Source organism: Anastrepha obliqua, chromosome 2 (assembly GCF_027943255.1).
Source record: "Anastrepha obliqua isolate idAnaObli1 chromosome 2, idAnaObli1_1.0, whole genome shotgun sequence".
Taxonomy (NCBI): domain Eukaryota; kingdom Metazoa; phylum Arthropoda; class Insecta; order Diptera; family Tephritidae; genus Anastrepha; species Anastrepha obliqua.
Window position 1 is genome coordinate 58,903,251 of NC_072893.1, and position 22,838 is coordinate 58,926,088.

Here is a 22,838-nt window from a genome sequence, read left to right on the forward strand (position 1 = left end):
TTCTACGAACTCATTTTATATCGGCTGAAATTTTTTCACGTATTGTTGACATTTAGTAGAATAAAAAAAATAGTCAGCTGCGTGTAGAGGGGGGGAAACACATCAGCTGAACAGGTGAACTGTAAAAAAATTTAGAAGTAGTGGTCATTTTGACCTCATCATTTTATGCCGACTGATTTTAATTCTGTAGGCAGACGCAATCCAATGGATGACGAAACCAACCGTCAGCTAGTCCAGTAGCGGTGGGTACGTGCGTGGGATGCTGCGAAACGTGTCGAAAAAATTTTTTTAACAACTCATTTAATACCGGCTGAAATTTTTTGTGTATTGTTGACATTTAGTAGAACAAAAAAAAATACCAGTCTAACGGTTAGACGCGATAGAAGTGAAACCTTCCGTAAAACAAACTGAGAGAGAATGAGACGAAAGCAGCATTAGGAACAGGATAATTATAGGTTCATTATAATATTGCTATAAAGTTCATATTTTATTTTCTTCATTTTATTATTATTCATCCTCAATGTTTTCAATTTCAACAAATGATACGAGTGGCTTATGATAGCTAAAATATGATACAAATGCTTTGGTTTCGATGTTGTCAACATATCTTTGAAATACCGCGTCAATTGTTGCTTTTGATCGTGTTATCGATTCAGTGCGATTGTTACACATTTTTAAATTGAATGTTGTATTGAGAAAGTCAATTAAAGGAACCGCTGTGTCCAATGCAAAATTTACGTTAAAATCGCCACTTAAAATCATTGGAACTTTATCGTAATCTTTTCTAAGTATCCGCGATACTTCTGGTGTATACTTTATTAAATTTTCGTGAATGAATTCCGTGTTGCTATTTATTGATTGATTCGGTGAAATATAAATTGCCACAATTAAAACTGTTTTTCCATTGCTCAATCTGGTTTCGCATGCACATATTTCTCCCACTTTAGAGAGCTGAACAGACAGTGATTCTAGTTGCTGTGCATTCAGATCTATCTGTGGAGTTACAATATGAGCACCGTCATTTTGATTGTGGTATATTGCAACACCGCCTGCAATTGCGGTAAATATTTAAAAATGAAAATATTTACGAATATAAAAATACGGACGCAATACAGCACCCGCAGTTGCTATTACACAGATTACATTATTACGTAACGCGTATATTACACAGACGTACTAACATACACACAAACATTCGTAGGACGCTTGGTCTAAGCAAGTATTAGGTAGTGTAGTATAGGTATACATAATGCCTTCTCGCTCACCGTGGCTCCGTAATACGCAGGCGCGCACACATACGTACTGAACTAAACACCAAAGCAAGTAATAGGCAGTGTAGTATACATACTACAATACTCACTATACTAGCGTGGCTCAGCAGTACGCAGCCACACACATATACGTATATCAACATATAACGCTTCGTAGCCAAGAATGTCGCTTTTTCGTTTCATCGAGTCTCAAATTACTCCCAACGATTCTAAAGAAGTTTTCACTTCAAAAGTAAAACTACTTTATGCCGATTGAAATTTTTTTACATAATTTTGGACACATATGAAAATATAATAATGATGGTCAGCTGCGTTTATAGCGGTGGGAAGACCGTCAGCCGAAGCAAGAATGTATCATTGCGTTCAGCTGGCGTATTCTAAGCAAAATTAACGACCCTCAAGCTCCTGAGATTTAATAGTTTTTTTTTCTGTCGAAAACTAAAAAATCGGAATATATTTTCATTTTTTAAATAAATGCATACATTTTTAGAAAGTTGAAATATTTTTGCGCTTAGTCGTAGTCAAATTAGAGTGTAGGAGCTAAGATATAAAATATTACGGACATACAAATTTGTAATTTACTATATATTGGCTCTGTAAATAATCGGAATATTCGTCTGATTTATTGTTAAAAAATCTCTTGCTGTTATTTGCCGTGCAGCATACCCTACAATGAAAGAGTCACTCATAACGTGAGGTCAATTGGTATAATTTTTTTAGTACGATGTGGCAAATTTATGTATATATATATACGTACACCCGTTTTGGGTGTTTGGCCGAACTCCTCCTCCTATTTGTGGCGCGCGTCTTGATGTTGCTCCATATAAATATAAAATGGTTTAAAAAAAACTGCAAGGTACTATTATTTATAAACAAATAGCGTGTTTTCTTGGGTTATCAAGTATCACAATCAATACCTACTAGGATCAGTTTTTTGGGTGTTGGCAGCGATAATTTCTCATATACACCCCGTTGCAAAATTATAAACACGCCATTATTTTTTTAGTTTGCCATACATGCATACGTGCATATATACACTGTGCAGGTTGTTTTTGTAGCAGCATAAACATTCCCGTGCATATACAAGGAATGCTGCTGAAGTGACAGGCCTTGGCCGCATATAAACCCGGGTCGTTCCGGTTACGTAGAACCGACTGTCGTGGCAAGGATACGCTGTGCAGGTCGAAGCCATCGACTATATGTCAACGCTATGTAGATGACTTCTCAGCCTGCAGAAGCTCTTAAGGATGCCTTGAAGCATTTCCAGTAGGATTTTTGAGATATTGTTTTATATGTTTAAACCTTTTTAAATTATATGGCTCCAAAAAACAACTTGATTCCTCTTCGCCGCAGCCTCTCTATCTATTTTATCACCTTCCCTGTTTTCGTTTACATCTTTTTGTGGCTCAGATCTATAGGATTATGCGTCATTGGGATATTAATCTATATCGAGGCACTGGGACTTATGAGGATGTTACCTCAAATGATGATAGAGCCTTAAGTGCATTACAGTTGTTGTTATTGTGGTAGTTCACAAAACACAATTATAAGAATGGTCATGGACAGATTGAAGACTTTGGTGAGATACGTTACTCCCTTTGGCCAGGGCCTTTGCTTCCTGGTGGCTATCTGAACTTTATTGCTTGTGAAAGTATGTAAGGGGCGCATTACTGTTTGGCAAGTTGTGCAGAGTTCTGGTTGCACGATGCCTGGTTCCATCTACCGGCGAATGCTATATGAATTGTCGGCTGAAAAAGACGCTAACGTATCTCTTCGGGTCCGACGAAACACAAACAAAACAGGCTGCGATGGAAATGGCATTACAGTAAATAATTTCGCTGTGAGTTTACCTCTACACAGCGAGTTTACCTCTCTCTGTATATACCCTGAATATCCAGGCCCAAATGTACTTTCGACTTCTGACATTTGGGCCTTAAAATTATTCACTAGCGTTATTTTTAAATCTGAGTTCGTCTTACTTAATTCAAGAGTCGCCACTGTACACTGCATCTTAAATGCACAATGAGTAATAAAACTAACGATCGCCGACAACACTTTCAACAAAACTAACAACCACAAAAGCGGAGACGAATTATGATTATCACACTAAAACAATAAAATCTTAACACGAGTAAATACGATTAGCTATTACGTATTAGAGTACTGGAACAACAATTCTTGTTAATATGTACGAAGCCATATTTTCCGGTTAACAACTAAGAAAGTTAGTTTGACTTTTTAGTGGTAAGAACACAATAAGTTAATTTCTATTGCAGTATTGCTTGGCCATTCATTAAAAGTTATGAACGTACATTGAATGATGTGCAATCTACCAGAATAAAGTTACAAACATTAATCAATATTTGTTTGGAATGCTTTAAAACCCAACAACCAAAAACACACGCATGCAAATTTTCTTATTATAAAAAAGTGTGTAGGGATGTATGCATTCGCATATGTCAAATTCTTGCCCAACTGCTTTGAATAGAACCGCCCGCATACATTCAGATATTTACATAAATATGTATGCATGTTTATACGCACGTAAAAATGTCAAGACACTACTCCACTTTGATCTAATAAACATAAGTATGCAATTGAAAAATATATAAAAATGCACTTATCACTAATTAATCTACTGACTTTGTTGCTCATATTTTCAGTTGTTTTAATAAATAACTTAAACTTACACAGCAATTTATAACACATTCAATGGTTGCAATTCTGCAGCAACAAAGCAATAAATAATAGTCGTTGAATCTTCCCTAAAATGCGAATTATGAAACTAGATGTTTATTTATAAACAATAATCACTCGAGGAGCTCCGTGAGAAACAATGCATTTTTAGCTCCATTCATTTTAGCACTGACTGAACACCATGCCATTGAACACTGACAAAACTAATTTTATCGCTCTTTAGTGTAATTTTTCCGGAGAGCATCGGTGTCGTTCACCACTTTCTTGGCTCTTATCAATAGGAAGAGTTGCCATTTACTTGCTTAAATCGTTTTTGAACACATTATTAACCCCTTCACCGATAATTATTTAATAAAAGTTAGTACCAACATTAACTACGCTTAGCACTCCCTAACAACATGAAGGTTTTCTATCACCACTAAAAAATCAAATTAAAAATTATGCATACCATATATACATATATAGATATATATAATTGGCGCATATACCCTTTTTGGGTGTTTGGCCGAGCTCCTCCTCCTATTTGTGGTGTGCGTCTTGATGTTGTTCCACAAATGGAGGGACCTACAGTTTCAAGCCGACTCCGAACGGCAGATATTTTTATGAGGAGCTTTTTCATGGCAGGAGCTTTTTCATGCCATTGCCTGCCGAGGGGCGACCGCTGTTAAAAAAATTTTTTTCCATTTTGGTGTTTCACCGAGATTCAAACCTTCGTTTTCTCTGAATTCCGAACGGTAGTCACGCACCAACCCATTCGGCTACGGCGAATTTATAAATTCTGATGAAATATTTGGATCAAAATATTGTGGTTACTTGGATTGAAATTGTTTATCAAGCTCATGATCATAATCCACTGGATCTAAGCTATGTTTGTTGTTGTTGTGACAACATATTTGTTTGAGGAGGAGCTTTTCCATGGCATAAATAAATTCGGAGGTTTACCATTACTTGCCCACGAGCAACCACTATTAGAAAAAACGTTTTCTGTCAATTGTGGTTTCATGCACGGAGATTCGAACATACGCACTCCCGAATGGTAGTCGCGAACCAACCATTCGGCTACAACAGCCATTTGTCGAACAGACGCACGCCACAAATTGGAGGAACAGCTCGGCCAAACATCTAACAGAAGTGTACGCGCCATTTATTTATTCATTATATATTTAGGGAATTCTACTAGAGTCGCAGTCCTTGGTCGTATATAAATCCGGACCGTTCCAGTAACATAGAACTCACTGTCAAGGCGAATCTATTAAAGGTGGTGTTGATAAATTAGCTGAGTTTTTTTTTCTTTCGCTGTGTCCATGTGGCTGTTAGCTCAGAATGAAACAAGGCGAATTTATTATTTGTTTTCTAGTTTCTCAATACTTTCCTTTGACAATCAAATGTATTTAACAGTGTTGTTGGTCTAGTGCCACCACCTTTAATGCATTTGCCTTGGCTATAGTATTCTATTATGCGTTAAGATTTATGTAGCGACCAACGGGTTAAACCCACATGTCGCTCAATTTTAGTGTAGGTGTGTTCAGTGCTTATTCGGTTCCACATTAAACGGCCTAGCTACGTGTTTTTTGGATTAATTAAAGTGATTTCCGTACCATCGCATAAATTAAACAACACTAATAAAATGCAAAAGGTACGTAGTATTTTTTAATAGAGATACGTAATTTGCGTTTGGTCGCGATTTCAAATGAATAGAACCAATAGCCTTCCAATTCGTGCTCAGGAAGCAAAGCAAAAGTTGCCAGATTATGAAACACTACTTTTCCAAGTATTTCCTTATATTTTTAATTGCAATAACACTGGGTCTCTAGTTCTAGTTTTCAAAGCAACTGACCCTTGTATTCAGTCCTGCAGCTTACAGCATACATCCAGTTTTCTTGTAGCTTAATTAGAGTAGGTAGACAGTTTCGACAATTATGAGCTCAAAATAAAATATTTTTTATGAATTTCATACACATTTGATTTTATACCAAATCGCACATTCGACAACACTAGCCGGACTATAAAAGCGGATGTACCTATGTTACCGCTCTTATCGAGCTCGTAAACATAATGCCAAAAAGGCTTTTACAAAAATTCCGATTTAACCGATATCCAAAAAAAATATATTCACTTGACTTTAACACCTTTTCATATAAGAGCAAATATTGCCGCTGCAGCTTGTAAAAGATGCTGAAATGCAAAATAACTGGTCTTGAACCGAATCGAAAATCAAAACGTATAGATACAAAACAAATTACTTGGTTACATAATTGGTTATAACTATTTATTTATTTTGAAAATTCACAAGATACATATGTACATACTACCTATCTTTTCAGAAGTAGGTACTAATAACTTGTTCATTGCATTTGGTTAGTAAGAAGAACGGCTTACATCTATTTATTTCGTTTCAATGTAATGAAGTATGCTAAGAGTCGAATAAAAACCGATAAGGATAACTTGTCCAAAAAATATAATTGTTACGCAGGAGCTCAGAAAACACATTACATTTTTTTCTTATGCCGATGCTGCTCTTTCAATCATTGGTCTTTATTTAATTTGTTATGGTTCTTCCTATCAGGAGGAAGCAAGGAAAATATACAAATTTTCAATACTCGCATATAATGAATTTAATAGTAATTCATATCAAGTATACGCGTAAGGACGGTATATGATATAAATATGAAGATCTGTAGAATAGATCTGATGTCATTTGTAAAAAAGATCCAAACATCTTTGTTGGGAATGTATTCACCTTCAAATTAATTAGATGTTTTGTCGTATAGTCACAAAATTGTTTATAGTCGAATTTTGCGTTAGCATTTTCAAAGTTCTCGCAAAAAAAAACATGGCGGCATGACAACTCCAATTGCATAAAATTGTTTCGATATGGCAATTTCTGGAAATGCCACCGACGCTGGAAGTGAGCGACGTTTGCGCATTAACTTCCATTAATCACTTCCAGCCTGCCGTGGAAGTTTTTTTCCATATTGATTAGTTATGTCGCTTTTGTTGTTTACCCGTTAATTTTCCTAAAATTGTGTTGAAAAATAAAAAAATTTGATTTAAAAAATCACGTGAATACTTTAAAAAACGGTGTAACATCCGCGGCTTTCCGATATTTTCCAAGGTGACGACGAACTGCACGATTGGTAAGACAGTCGTGAAGCAACCCCAGATGTCCACTGGAGTGGGAGGCGGAGGAAGCAGCATCACTACTGACCACAGCCGATTATATTTCCTCAATTCGCCATCAACACCGCTTTCCGCGCGCGATCCATTTTTCATCAAGCCGGAATACCTCAACTATGAAAATCCCATGCACCACCTCTACCCTAGTAACAGGGGCTTAATCGACTATAACAACTATACGAGTGCTGCAGTAGCAGCAGCCAGTAATAGCGGCAGTACATCGACAAACGCCGTTGCAGCTGTCGCCGCCCTTAACTTAGAAAATACTTTTCAACAACCTCAGTCACAGCAATCGTCATCTTCGTCATCTCAACAACAGCAACAAACCGCTTCATCTACGAGCCAGCAGCAAACGCCACAAGGCCAACAGCACCCGTTGCAACTTCACGTCAGCACACCGCCATCAACTAGAGCGCAAAAAGCAGCTCGTCGGCGAAGCAACGAATCAGTGGAGGCACGTCAGCGACGACTTGCAAGAAACGCTGCCCGGATGCGCGAAAAACGAGCCAAAGAAAGTGAAGAAGAATATCGGATTCGGCTTGCGAAAAATGCGGAAGCGAACCGTATACGACGTCAGAATGAAAATGAAGTACAAAGAACCCTAAGACTGATGAAAAATGCGGCTAGACAGCGGCTGCGGCGCGCTAGTGAGACCCAAGATGAACGCAAAAAGCGACTAGCTAAAGCTGCTGAACGTATGCGAACTGCGCGAGCTAATGCACCAAAAGTGTATAAGCCACCACTGGAGGACCGCCTTAAGGGTTACTAAATAAACATATATACATATACGTTTGCAGCCAGCATCAGATCTATCTCATCATGAACCAGAAGACGTATGGTTTTGATGTTATAAACCATCAACCATTTATAATTGACGCAACAAACTTATAATAATAACCGTTAATATAATAAATTAGTAACACAACAAATCAGCTGGATAGTAGGCAGAACAAGATGCAAAAGGGAAAGGTTTGAACAGAAGGATGGATTTAGTCGCACACGCATTGGCATAAGTCCTGGTTACTTGGCTTTCACTGCGATCGTATCATCAGAGGGTAGAGGAGGCAAATTAGGGGCAACCCATATACGCCCCTCATCCGAAAATTTAATTAAGTTTATGGAATAAAGTATTTTTATAATGCATGCATTACATTGATATAAAATGAAATGTAATAATTATAATAATAATAATATAACAAATATATAGAAGCGTACATATGTAAATGTAGTCGGTCACACAAACAAGCAAACAAACACACCAATTAGTACCACAACCACACAAACACAAATGAACGCATTATTATAACTACAATGTAGCACCTATAGCGTTATATCTAAATCTCCAACAGATTAATCTAAGCCCGCTAAAAAGCTCCTTAATTAATTAAATTCCCATTTGTGCTGATGCTCTAGACATTTCCGTAAATGACATGTAGTTATAATTCAACATAAAATTCGATTCTGTAACGAGATGTTTTACTATTAAATACGCAATACATATAGTCAAGTTAACTCCTACGTATTTTTTTCAATTTTATTTAAGTTCTAGTCAAAATTCAACTTTTATCTTCATTGTTTGATGTAATTAATAAATATTTTCACATTATGTAATATGTACACTCTATGCTGGAATAAAGTTGCATCATTCACATTTTTAAAGTAAATTAGGCTTGGTTCTTTCTGAAGGAAATAAAATCTAAAAGTGTGGGCTCAGGAATCAAACATCGAATAATTTGTTGATGCAATTGTGGTTTTCATACCACCCCTTGAATAGTCTTGAACAGTTTATTTGAAACTACGTGCTCCGTAATGCTATTTGCAGAGGTATTATTTCCATGCAAACAAAATATTTGTGTTCGCTAAACTAGAAATGCTAACAACGCTTGTTATCGAAAGTACCTCGTATCTGAAATACCGACTCCATAACTCAGAATTTTAAATAAGCTTAACTTAAGCAAGTGACATCTGGTAGTCCAATCTTGGAAGTATTACATCCAATTTAATACCATATACATATTGCCTTTTAACCAAGAAGTAGAAAAACTTAAAACTATCTACATACATATATAGATATGTATACATCAAGTCTCGAAGCAACACATACCAACATTTAAAATGTTTAGTTATAATACACACATGCACATGTGTGTATAGATGTGCATCGTGTCAATTAGTGTCCATGGAAGTCATATACAGTATAAGTAAAGAAAAATTATTTTTTTACTCCTTATTATTTAAGATTCATGTTCGGTAGCCTTCAAATTTTATTTCTGTATGCATGGATGTAAGTGATTTTGGTGATACAGAAATTCCTGAACAGCTAAATCATGTGTACATGCACACATTCATACATACAGTCATCGATGTGCATTACATGAAAGGTATAATTAATACTCAGCTTAGCTAAAAATTAGATGTTTCCACAAAACAAAAAAAAAATCAGGTATCTAGATTTTTTTGAGTAAATGATAAGCTTGAAAATTAAAAAATCTCATATATGTAGGTGCATATTTGGTGTGCGCATGTATCGTCCATATGAAAGCGGATTGGTTGATTGCGCCAAATATATTAAAGAAAGCTACAGCTCGTGGGTACACAAAAAACCACATATGTATGTATCTAGTAATATCCACATATGCGTGTAACACATGCAGAACACATATGCGGACATACTGACGTGTGTATCTATATGTACGCTTATATAGTTCCAGTGAATATGTGACGTTAACTTCACTTTAAATAATACCCTCAGTAATTCCCTAATCATGAAGCGTGCGTCCTCTTGCGAAACGGTGTGGTAGCACTGCACTTCCAGGCGTTTGAACGAATACTCGTTCGAGGGTGTTCGTGTGTCGATGCGTATGTGCCCATTTACACGATGTCTCCACTGGAAGGGAAACATTTTGTTCGGGGGTGAAGGACGGCCGGGGAAGAGGGAAGGGAATTTGTCTCCTGTACTGGCGACACGCTTTGCTCTTCTTATTCGTATTTCCAATCTTAAAGCAATTTTTGACAGTTGCTTCATTCGTTTTCTGCTTTTGTGGAAGAAAGTTCTAAGTTATGTGTTGGTTTTCATACAAACGGAAGAAAACAACGATGACAAACATCCGAACGCTGCTTGGGAAATGCACGATTATTTTTGCTAGTAAATTAGGTATAATTTAAAATAGTTATGGGACATGTTTATGTTGATTTCTAATTTTTCCCTGCATTTCTAGATACTCAAGTTAATTTTAAGTTAATTATTTACATATGAAGTATTTTTAATTTAATTTTTTTTATTCAAGTATAAGAATTTATAAATATATTTCAATAAAAAAAACAACAAATTATTTATTATTTAACCAGTTTGCATTTTTCATTCATATATTTAAGAAATTGTTGACGAACGTTTTCCGCTTTACATGTAAGCGTGTGCGAGAATACATCCGAACCATACGATGCTAAAGTATTAAATGTCAAAATGTCGCCGAAAGCAATTTTGCCCGTGTGCCCGCGAATGAGACATGAAAAGAGAATTTCCAGTGTCTCCCTTCCAGATGTCTCCGTGTGTAAATGGGGTGTATCTATTCATTGGAAAATGTGTGTATATACATACATAATTCCAATTTAGAACGCTATAATTCCTTTTTTGAGCCGAAATTAAAAGTACTCAGTACAAAGGTACAAAGAACGAAAAATCATGCGTCAAAATCAGAAACTATCAAGTTTATTTTTGTCAAAATATATATATATATAAATAAGATTCTGTTAAAAACTTGCAGAAGACTTAAGTAAATGTTTTAATTTAATGATCTATTAATTCATGCTTGAAGTATTATTTATTATTTATACATATACTTGAAAAATAATTATATTACAAGATCAAGGAAATTATCAGCAGACGAAATCGACCTGGATATATAAAGTGGATTTTTTTAATAATTGTTAATGCGTTAACAAATTTAATTTTTTAAATACATCTTAGGTCAATAAAAACCACTTGAAAATATATCTTTTAAGAATGGTTTAATAAACCGTAACTAATTATATATTTAAGAGTTTTTAAAACAACTAACAAATTTCTCTTGGTGTTACTTCCATTTTCCACAAAGCGGCTCGTTCCAACGCAATTTCGTGTATTTACATTTTTTTCGCAAGCCGTTGCTGGTTTTGGCCTCACCGCCTACGGAAATTTTATGGTTAAATAATAAATTAAAGTAAAAAATATCATTATATGCAAAGAACCTTTAATAACTGATTCTATGGAATATAAATGTTGAAAAAAGTGGAAAGTGAGTTAAATTGAATTGAAGTTAAAAGTTTGTGCATTAACTATATTTAAAGCTAGAGTAATTTTAATGATTCAGATATTTGAGATTGGCGACTAACAATATACAAAACAAAAAAAAAGTATAATATTGTTTTGTGAATGAAATTATGATTGTGTCGTAAGTGCATTGGAGGTTTCGAGCTAAAATATGTGAAGAGCCCCATAGAAAATCATGTGAAAAATCGATTGGAAAGTTAGGCTGGAAATGTGTGTGAAACAACATCTTTCCAATATATGGAATATAACGCTGTGAATTGTTTGCTTGAGACTTTTAGTGCAAAATGTCAAAGTTTGACAATCGCCGCCAATAAATGACATCAGTAAGAAAAACTCTGTAAATATTTGCAACAATTGCAAATACGCAAAAGCTAATAAAGAATAATAACAGTGAATGGTGGGAATGCATGTGCGGAGGTGAGGGCCAAAGGCAAATAAATGTGGAAGAGCAAGGTGAAGATTTATACAAACGTTCCCAGTTCCTGAGAGTGACGTTTTCGAAATAATGGAATCAAATCCCAATGGGATAAAAATAGAGCCTACACTAGAACAGCAGCAGCATTCACAGTACGCAACACATCTACTAGCATTGAATGGACACAATGCACGGCTTCTCATCGAGCACCCGTCTACGTTGCTGGTGCCATTGTCTCATCAGCAGCAACAGCAGCAGCACCAGCAGCAGCAGCAACAGCAACAGCATCAATTACATCAGCAACATCAACAGCACCACTTTCAACAACATGATCAACAATTACAACAACAGCAACTACAGTTAAGCACATTACCAGGGTACCCGCAACCGCTTTCACTAAAGCAACAGCCCGCCTCAACCCCGGTACCCGGGGGTGTTACCACAACACACGGTCCTACATCAGTTACATCGTCTACTTCCTCACGTACAGCAGCTCAACGCTGGAACGAAAGCCCTGAAGCCCGTGCTCGTCGGTTGGCACGCAATGCTGAAAGGATGCGTGAAAGGCGTAACCGCGAAAATGAAGAGGAGTACCGTAAGCGTCTCGCAAGAAACGCTGAGGCGAATCGTTTGCGCCGCCAAAATGAGTCGGATATGGAACGAGCAATGCGCCTTGTGCGTAATGCAGCTAGGCAAAGACTTCGTCGAGCAATGGAATCGCCAGACCAGCGGGCTAAACGACTTCAGAAGCTTGCTGAACGTATGCGCCTCTACCGTGCTAATGAGACACCAGATCAGCGAAAGGTACGTTTGGCAGAAATGGCAGCACGGGCACGTCAACGCATTGCAAGTGAATCTGCAGATCAACGCAAGGAGAGACTGAGGAAGTTAAACGAATATGCAAAAAAGGTCAGAGAAAATAAGAAAAAATCCAAGCACGAGCAAAGTGAGAATTCGCAGAATTCGAGCCAATTGCAAAGTACTGCTGCCAGTTCCACTAATGAAAATATCAATTTGAACCAGGCAGCCCCGCAATCAACAGTCGCAACAAACAGCAACCTAGAGCAACAACAACCACAACAATCCAATGACGAACAACTAGCACCTTATCAACCACAGCAGACGGCGTTGACCAATCCCATAGAGTACTATCAGAATATGTTCATGAGTCCGGCAACTTTGAGACCCGCTTTACTTAAACAGGAGCAATTGACAGCACAGCAGCAACAGCAACAACAATCAATGCAGCAAGGACGTTTTACACACCAACAGCAGCAGCAACAAACAATACTAGATTCTGAATCAAATAGCATGTTCCCTCAACAACTGTATGACAATGATCAGAAACCTTCAGGGGCGGGTAATGGGACTGCAACAACATCATCTAAGTTGCCACAAGCGCATGTACCACAATTCAGTACTATAGCCAGTTCCCTTGAATTCTATCAAAACAAATATATGAAGAAGCAGGAACTTCAGGTAAGTATAAACGATACTAAATAGGTGCATAGATACCCAAATGTACACGAATATCTACTTGTCTGCCCCATTGTTCAACTAAAAACTTAATATTACAATAACTTAACCTTAATCATAGTGTCTCTTTTCCAAAATTAAGCGTGTAAAGATTCTAAAAATTAAGATTCGTTCAGTAAAATTGTCTTTTAAATAAATAAAACAAAATTAACTCGTGAGTTTTTAACAAATCTAGCTTAAAAATTAAAATTTTATAAACAATGGGAATGGGCGCAACATAAATGCATACATGTATGTATATATTTATGTATGTATAACGTTATTAAGTACAGCTACTAGAAGGTACAGAACTCCGATGCATAGCAAAAGTGAAACAAAAAAGGAATTTTTGGTTGGTATGTAATTTCAAAAACTGGAGGGAAATCTACAATGTTTTATGATATTAATAAAGCTTATGTAGAAAGTTCTGTAAACCAAAAAAAAATCAAAAAACATTAAGTGGCAAATGTTGGCAACTTCCTATTTAAACGTGTTGTAAACGAACGTTGGTATACGCAAAATGGAGAAAATGAATCCGGTTTTTATAAAGATGATGCTTTTTCCTTTTTGTACTTCAGCAGCGTTGCCAGATGATTTTTTGTCGAAGCAGGTTTCAAAGGCGATCCTATGTTATTATGTATTATGTCGTGAATTGGCGCATTTGTGAATATGTATAAGTGCTTGTATTGGCGAACACCAGCTGAGAGAGTCAACGCAACATCCATCTAAAAAGCAAAAGGCAAAAAAAAATAATAACTTGCTAATCGCTTGTCAAGTGAAGTTAGCAAAACTATGACTTGCTTGCTTAATTTTTTTTTAGGAAGCAGATACTTGAAAAAACTGCGACTACTGGTGCCTACAGTCTTAGTCACCCAATAATTTATTAAAAAAAAAACTTAATATTAATATTTCAATATTCATTGATGATCACAGATATAGGAATAATATATCAGTAACCGAATTATTCCATTTCGTCAACGTTGCATTAATAGTGAAACCTGTCTGAAATCTTAAAGTAATATTGTGAATTAGAAAATAATTTTTGAAAGTTTTAAATTTTTTTCTAGCGAAATTAATATTTGCATTAAAAGCAAAGTTGCTTACATTTTACATAACATTCAGCTATTTTATATACGTTCATATTTAAATTTATTTTCCTGGGCTGGAATGCAATTTTCTCCACATCAATACTTTCTACATATTATGTTAAAAAATTCTGTTAACACAAAAATGTCAGTACGAGCTCACTAATTTCCAATGTTAAAACGTACATATTTTTTTTACCGAATTTCTTACCATAACTGACTTAATATCGACTGTAATTTCTTAGTTTGGCAACTCAGTTATCATTTTATTGCGTGCGAGCTCAGCGATCTGTTTTGCTTGATGTCATTTTGAAAACGAAATGTTGCTGGAAATTTCTACACTAAATTTGTAATGGCTTTTTTCAGTGAAATTGTCAATCGAGACGAAAAATTGAATGAATTCAGCAATCATATCATGAAATATTCTAAGTCTTATATTGCCAACATCTGTGAAACCATGGGCTGTCATTTTGTATGTTTGCCAGCCAATTGGTTTATTTTTTGACACTCAGTTTTCCAGACTGTGCATTTCTCCTCTTTGCAAATAGGACTCACCCCGAATATCGGGATCATTCTTTCCTATTCATCGTATAAATCAAACAATAAAGAACGCGGGCACAACATACTAGTTTACTTGACGACATTTTCAAAATGACGATAACATAATATGGCAATGCAGACTTAAAATATTTCCATCGCATTCAATCAAATTTGACAGTTATAAAATGAGCAATTGAGTGTTGAGATTATGAGTTAACGGAACGGTACAAAGTACTAACAGAAATTTGACCGATGTGAAGTTATAGTTAGTGGAAGGTAACTCCATATACAAATGATTGTATTAATGAACACTTACAAAATCATTTTCTTTAATTGATTTCCATGTTTTTAGTTTAGATTTTCAATATCAAACACCAAGTGAGGTATTTGTATTAATTAATGTTGAGAAGTTTATAGATTTAAATTTTATTCAATATTACATTAAAATTGCTCAGATTTACTCACATGTGCAATTTTTTTAATTTTTTGGGATATGGCAACATTGACATTTCCAATGCTAGATACATACATGTTGTGTAAATAAAACCCCTTCATATGGTAGTCGGTTTTTTATACGCTTCCATTTGTAATTTTTTTTTATTTGTCAAAAACCACAAGTCGTAGAAATATTTATTTTTTTTTGGTGTTGCGCTCCTCGGGCGGTATGTGGCAGGCAAATACATATTCAACATTTAAAAAGGATGAGGGAATTCTATAATAATTTTCATTTACAGACAAACAATTCAGCGAATAACAGTGGATCTGTTGGGGGCTCCAATTTGCAGAACGATTCAAAGGTGATCGTAGCATCCACGTCCAACAGTGAGAATCAGAAATTAAAAAGTTCACATCCTCAAATACAGAACCCTCCTACTCCGCTATATAATCAATTTCCTTATTTAGCTACATTTCCAGCAGCTGCAGCCAACACTGGATCGACCGTTGTGACTTCACCATCTAGCACGCCTGCACAAGCTACCTATTATCCTATGTATCACAATGGATTTCAGCTAAGTATTCCACCGAATACAGTACCACCCCCATTCACGCCCGTGCATTTCACTAGCAATACGACCAACTCCGGGACATCGCCATCGTCTGGACAAGTTGCTCAATCTACAGTTGGCGGAGCTTACAATTTGCTTGCGAACACATCTATAACTGCTGCTGCAGCCGTAGCAGCTGTTGCCTCAACCGCTACACAACAACAAGCTATACAGGATTTTCCAAAACCGGTCCGCGGTCGCCCTAGAAAAATCATCTTCTCGAGCACTGGCACAGTCAACAACGCCTCTACTTCGAGCAACACGGGAGACACAAAAAACGGCATTTATCTGCTGCCCACAGGATCCACTGAATCACCGGAGGACGCTCTACGGCAACAAAAGGTGAGCGCTTTGCTTGAGCAGGAAATCAATCAGATGCTCTCATCACCACAGCAGACACAGCGCCGCGGACGTGGTCAACAACATTCCTCGCCCACCGGCTCGACCCGGGGCAGCGGGCACAAATATGAAACCGATGAAGACAAACGAAGACGACTGGACAAAATGGCAGCACATCAAAGGGAGGTGAGGGCGAATGAGACCCCTGAACAGCGGGCAGTCCGTTTAGCAAAGCTATGTGAACGAGCCCGTCTGAAACGTGCAGAAATACGAGCAACCGAATCGACAGAAGAACGAAAAACACGTTTATCGAAGCAGGCGGAGTACGCACGAATGCGTCGTCTACGAAGTCATTCTCGCCGCCGCACTGAAGACAGAGCACGCGAACTTTACGAAGAACTTAAAAAGGATGTAGATATTTCTAGTGACGGTAATGATTCCACCGCTAACAGTAAACTTCAGCCACAAGAACAGCAACAGGAAATACTTCAGCAACAGCAGCAACAACAACAACAGCCGCTTCAACAGCAGATGCTACACACAAATGATTCTTCAAATATGGTCGCAGCTCAACTTCAGCAGCAGCAACAACAGCAGCGTTTTTTAGCTTTAGCCAATTCGCAAGCACCTCAACAGCCAGATCCACAGCAGAACCAACAACAACAAATGTCAGCCTCTAACAATGCCCCCTACGGTAAACCGCCGTGCAAGGAATATAACACCCAGCCTGAGAATAATGATATGCTTAAGATCCTCGAACCTATCATCGTAATGAAAACAAAATAAATCTAACTATTACATAAAAATTTAGCAAGTACGCATTAAAACAAAAAATACACAATAATCTATCAATAAAACACAGTTTATGATAAATACACCTTCACGACGTCCACGGAAACATGATCATATGTCAACACGTGGTAGCTTGAACTACAATATATCACCGAAGTCACCACAAAATGCTAGAAGCAGCAATTAACATAAAATTCTTTATAGAAATGAAAAGAAAAAAAAAAAACGTAGCAGTAGCAATTGGAATGATAACAGTTTTGATTAACTATACCTATGACGGGTACTTGCATACGTACATACATATATATACACATATATACATATATTCATATGTAAGTTTTATGTTCATGCAGTATACCATATACTACATACATAATTATGGCAAATTTATATACACTAGTAACACTCAATGTATGTAGAGCTCGTGTAAACATAATAATAATATTACTGTGTAATAAGTATAATAATGATCATGGTAAAGTAAAGAATAAAGTCAATAATTTTTTTAAAGTAGATTAAACACACAAATTGATGTACTTATTTACCTTAGCGCAGCTGCGGAAAATGGTATGCCCATAGCTAAAACAATCATATTGGCGAACTCGTTAAAATTCAAAGTGTTCTTTTTTGCGGGCCCACATTCGCCAAGCTAATGTAATGAACAAAAATGTAAAGTTTGAAACTCGAAAGGAAGACCTTCGATTCGATTGTTCCGCCGACAGTCGGTCTCACATTACCGGAACGCCCTGGATTTATATCTGGTCAAGTACTGTCATTTGTGGAATAACATAAAGCGCACCCAATAAAAGGTGTAAGCACCAATTATATATGTATATATTAAGTACTGTTATGTCAGCTGTTACAACAGCTTCGATACAAAATTCGAAGGAGGGAGAGAAGTGATGTAGACTGAGCTCGTGGAAAGGAAGTTCTATGACTAGTTCCGAGTAAGGTGTACTTCATCCAAAGTAGCCTTCTATGAACCTCACTTTCACGAGATTCATCATAATTGGTGGCTGGACATGGATTTTGCAACGACGTTTCGAAAAAAAATAACAAACTTTTGAAAAATGTAAGGAGTATTGGATCAGTCGCTGACATAGTTGTTGTTGTAATCTACTGGATGTACTTACTTCGAAGGCGAAAGAATAAAATATGGTTGAAAAGTAATTTTCATATAACACCTCAGGTTACTCTTGTGCGTAGCTATGCATAAATTGATGTGTGAATTTAACACATTTGCATTTTATCATTGACGGTGGATAGCATTTTTCTTCAAATTTGAAATACATTTTGGTTGTTTGCACAACTTTCTTCCGCCCACCGCGGAATTTTTTTCTTTATTTATTTCACAAAATAAGAAAGTTTTTAATTTTTTCGCATCAAGGTAGGTATCGTATGAGTTTAAGGTAAGTATTTTAATAAAATAACTATCTAAGCTTCCAACATATTTCAAAAGTCATTAACTTTTAAATATAATATATGCGGTGCCCCAAAAAATCACTCTTTATTTGGTGAAAAGAGTGAAATTTGGGGCCAATCAAGAAGCACAATGACAGGATGGCAATCACTATTGGTGGTTGTATTTCGCGAAGTGATGCTATGCAAGCTAGACTAGCCGGCAATTTATTTACATCCTCCATCCACAGTTACCAGATGATTGCACAATTGCACGGGTGTTGTTGTTGTAGCAGCAATACAATCCCTGTCAGTGTAGGTAGTAATCCCAGTCGTCTTCGTATAACTCATCTAAAGGTAGGCCCAAGAAACATGCTGTTTCGATAGGTTGGACCAGAGGGATAGGGGTGGTAGATGAGTGGGTTTAGAGAGGCATATGTGGAAAGGTGATTAGTGTCGTGCGGAGTGCCTTCACATGCAGGAGATGTGTTTGGTATGTCGGGTCAATTCTAGATAAGTAGGAGTTTAACCTGATACAATATCCAGAACGTAATTGTGCCAGTGTTACGCGGACCTCACGGGGAAGCTGGAGCTCTTCATCTGCTGTAGGTGGTGGTTGGACTCCGATGACGGCATTCGGTGGTCGGGAGCTTAAGAAGGCGGTGTTGGTCTCCCGATGAATATCGTTTATTATCTGCCTAAATACTGTCTGGTCCAGTAGAAAATTGTTCGTTTTGTCCTGGATCTCGTCGACGTAATTGAGTAGGTGTCTCCTGACGTGCCCTGGAGGCGGCGGTGTCTGCAAGGGTGAATCCTGCGGTAGCACCCAAGCAGGAACTGTTTGCTAGCAGCCGGTTCTACGTTACCGGAATGACTCGGGTTTTCGACGACCAAGGGCTGCAGCCCCAGTAAACTAGCCGTGCCTATTGAACTGTTTATCATTCAAGGAGAGTCTTATCGCCGGATAACTCTACTTTCCCCAATAGTAAAGACACCTGAGGTCCTACTACCGCTCTTCAAGAAACACCTGACCTTAGTTACATTATCAGCTACATTTCGAAGTTTCCCCAACCACCAGAGGGAGTTTCATTAGCCTCCCTTGCTGACGATTGCTTGATAATGACGTCCAGTAATGAAATATATGGCTTGTGTTCCAAAGTGAACGATCACCACGCCAGCATTTCTCGCTTTTCTCTGCAAGTAGTCTCTAGCTTTTCCTCGCTAAATCCATGGCGACCCTTTTTACCTGGACGAGGGAAATCAAACTGCAATTAAAGCTGAAAGTCGACGACTCTAAACAACGCCAAAATTTTGGGGGTTTTGTTCGACAGTTTGCTCTTCTCGGCCCATATAACGCAATTGCCACTAAGGTCCAAAACCGCTACGAGGTCCTCAAATCGCTAGCCGGTAGCACTTGTGGCAAAGGTCAAGAAATATTATTGGCGAGATTTAAAGCAATCGGTCGGTTGGTTATGAGTTGCGCTGCGCCCGTCTGGTTGACTGGTACTAGTGATTCGCGGTAGATAAAGATTCAGACCTGTCAGAATTCTGCCATCAGCACAGCCCGTGATGCCTGCTGATATCTCTCCTGCAACATCTCCACAACGAGGCTATTATGCTTCCGGTTAAGGAGCATAGTAAGATGCTCAGCAGGCAGTTCCTGCTGGGTTGCTACCGGAGGAATCGCCCCTGCGGCTGGAGGCTGAATCATCTCTCAGGCGACTCAGGAGACATCTCTTCAATTATACTTAGGTGATCCAGAGCTGTACGCACTGGATCCAAGAGTTTGAAGACAGTCATTAGACAACTCTCTTACCACCTTCCTAAACTCCTGACCGCCGAATGCCGTCATCGGAGTTCAATCACTACCCGACATACTCAATATATGGGATCTGACCCGTCGAAACAGCATATTTCTTGGGCCTACTTTTAGATGAGATAGACGATGACGATCGGTGGTGTTTGATGTTACGCAAAATTAAATAAATTTTTTGACATGATGCGTATTCTAAAATAAAAAAATAGTTCGGTAAAGAAACATTATTTCTGATCAACAAACAAGATTAAATAAATCATAACAACAACAAAATTATAATTTTTATATTTTAATAAAAAATTATCAATTAATGGCCAAAACGAACAATGAGCGTCAAAATAAAGGTCAATGAAAAATTATTACTTTGTAGCAAATAATTAAATTATATTTGTACACTTTTGATGAGCCGATGAGCCAGAGATCGAAAATGGTTTTTGAAACTAGAGCTAGAACTGCACACCAGTCCTTTCAGAGGTTGCCGCATACGCCGCTTATGCATAATGTTTTATGCTATTACAATAGAAACAACCAATATAAATACCTACAATACATATATACATATACATAAGTCGCATTAAAATCTATGAAAAATATGTTCAAAAATTAATGCATTAATACTTATTTGATTTCAGCTTAAATTCACCACTTTACACACAGTTGATACTGAATATTCAGCTGATTCGGTAGAATGGTGTCCACATCCACATTTCCAATCCTACTTTGCCTGCGGCACCTATCAATTAGAAGAGATGTCCGGCGACAACATTGCTATGCGCATTAAACGAAAGGGTCGTGTCTACCTCTATAAGTTTTGTACGTCTGGAAAGGATCTGGTTGAAGTCTATCGCTTGGAAACAGCTGCTGTTCTAGACATGAAATGGTTAATCGGACAACTTAGTGAAAACCCTCTATTAGCTATTGTCAATTCATTCGGTGAACTCCAGTTATATGAATTAGAAAATGATGTATTAAAAGTGATCAGCAGCTTAGAACTAAATCCCGACTGTGATGATCTACTGGCATTGTCTTTGGATTGGCGGCATTCGGAAAATTTAGCTGCTAGCCGATTTCAAATATTAGTCTCAGATTCCAAAGGTTGTGTAAATCTGATCGATTACGAACCAGAGCGTGGACTCAAAAAAGCCAATGTTATTACTGCACATGGATTCGAGGCATGGACATGTGCTTTCGATAGATGGGATGTAAACCGTATTTATAGTGGTGGTGATGATGTGCTTCTACAAGCTTACGATCTGCGATCGTGCTCCCGAATTTTCACCAACAAATCGCACAATGCCGGAGTTACTTGCTTGCTAAGCCATTCATTGCGGGAACATCTATTGCTGACTGGTAGCTATGATGAGCATTTGCGTATGTTTGACACACGTTCAATGAAACGTCCATTGGCAGAATTGGATCTAGGAGGTGGAATTTGGCGCCTCAAGAACGATCCATTCAAGCGCAATCTTATTTTAGCTGCATGCATGTACCACAATTTTAGTATTGTTCAGCTTGCCGATGGACTGTTGGATGGCCCTGAACTCATTGGTGAATACTATGAACACAAAAGTATTTGTTATGGCGCGGATTGGTGTCGCAAAGTAGATGATAATCAGGATTTGTATTTAGCGACATGTTCCTTTTACGACCATAAACTTTGTGTGGCTCAAGTCGACGAAGAAGATCGTAAGCAGTAAGTGCAGCTTTCACCACTTATCATCTGAAAACTAACATCATGTAGGTTTGGTGTCTATTTGATTAAATAAAAAAATAAAAAAATAACTGCTACTGTTTATTTTATGATAAAGCGCTTGTTCGAGACACCTAGTAAAAGCGGCATCACCTATAAACGTTTGCAACCCTGTTGTAAATGCTAACCTGATACTTTTCTGATGTTCGGCATTTGGTTTTCATTGATAGAAGGTGAATAGGTAAATAAAATTAACGGAAATTTCTAAAAAATTTTTTCTTGATAATTCCGATATTGACGGTAAGTAAGAATGAAGCAATCGTGCAAACAAAGTTTTAAACGAAGTTGCCGATTTAAAAGACTACGCACAACACTGCCCGATTTTTTGTCAATTAGAACGCGACACTTTTGCCGAAACTACCAGAACTTCACACCGAATGTGATACTTTAAATTAAGAAAAGTTGATCAATAGCCCCAAATTAGCCATCAGAGACCTGGAAGAGCTCTTGAATATGCGGCCGAGATCCAGAACAACACAGCCCGCAATTACTGGATCGAATAGTGTACAAACATAAAATTTACGACATTCATTGGAAGACTCTTACCACCTTCTTAAGTTCCCGATCCCCGAATGCCGTCATCGGAGTCCAACCACCACCCATTGCAGACGAAGAGCTCCAACTTCCCCGAGAGTAACGTGTAACCTTGGCATTCCGGTTAGGTTAAACTCCTACTTATCCAAACTCG

At 37.5% G+C, this 22,838-nt stretch overlaps 4 protein-coding genes across 7 annotated transcripts in view; 3 read left to right on the forward strand and 1 right to left on the reverse strand.

Annotated features, from left to right (window-relative positions):
• LOC129238023 (uncharacterized) overlaps nucleotides 1–4,113 on the reverse strand; it is a 69,427-nt gene extending 65,314 nt beyond the window's left edge. Inside the window, exon 1 of the mRNA XM_054873054.1 lies at nucleotides 3,962–4,113. The gene's annotated coding sequence lies outside the window, so the exon portion shown is untranslated. The remainder of the gene's footprint in view (nucleotides 1–3,961) is intronic.
• Nucleotides 4,114–5,478: 1,365 nt separating this feature from the next.
• LOC129239483 (diphthine methyltransferase) lies at nucleotides 5,479–22,344 on the forward strand. The gene is made up of 3 exons (XM_054874993.1): nucleotides 5,479–5,604; nucleotides 21,033–22,137; nucleotides 22,209–22,344. The coding sequence occupies exons 1-2, from the start codon at nucleotides 5,596–5,598 to the stop codon at nucleotides 22,095–22,097; spliced, it is 1,074 nt and encodes a 357-aa protein (XP_054730968.1). The 5' UTR covers nucleotides 5,479–5,595; the 3' UTR covers nucleotides 22,098–22,137; nucleotides 22,209–22,344.
• LOC129239484 (capping protein-inhibiting regulator of actin dynamics) lies at nucleotides 6,905–8,809 on the forward strand. The gene has a single exon (XM_054874994.1). The coding sequence runs from the start codon at nucleotides 7,132–7,134 to the stop codon at nucleotides 7,912–7,914; it is 783 nt and encodes a 260-aa protein (XP_054730969.1). The 5' UTR covers nucleotides 6,905–7,131; the 3' UTR covers nucleotides 7,915–8,809.
• Nucleotides 11,265–17,714, forward strand: LOC129239482 (putative uncharacterized protein DDB_G0271606). Of its 4 annotated transcripts, none has more exons than XM_054874992.1 (3): nucleotides 11,265–12,778; nucleotides 12,893–13,348; nucleotides 15,744–17,714. In XM_054874992.1, exons 1-3 carry the CDS (start codon nucleotides 11,960–11,962, stop codon nucleotides 17,178–17,180), a joined length of 2,712 nt encoding a protein of 903 aa, XP_054730967.1. In that variant the 5' UTR covers nucleotides 11,265–11,959; the 3' UTR covers nucleotides 17,181–17,714. The 4 variants fall into 4 exon arrangements, with proteins under 4 accessions (XP_054730967.1, XP_054730964.1, XP_054730966.1 ...); XM_054874989.1 differs by having other exon boundaries at nucleotides 11,266–13,348; nucleotides 15,744–15,852; nucleotides 15,913–17,714; XM_054874991.1 differs by having other exon boundaries at nucleotides 11,266–13,348; nucleotides 15,744–15,831; nucleotides 15,913–17,714.
• Nucleotides 22,345–22,838: the final 494 nt, after the last annotated feature.

Coding starts and splice junctions, on each gene's coding strand:
- LOC129239482 (XM_054874988.1), top strand. CDS start 11,960: ATGGAATCAAATCCCAATGGGATAAAAATAGAGCCTACACTAGAACAG. Junction 13,349..15,743: donor TGAAGAAGCAGGAACTTCAG/GTAAGTATAAAC, acceptor TTTCATTTACAG/ACAAACAATTCAGCGAATAA.
- LOC129239484 (XM_054874994.1), top strand. CDS start 7,132: ATGTCCACTGGAGTGGGAGGCGGAGGAAGCAGCATCACTACTGACCAC.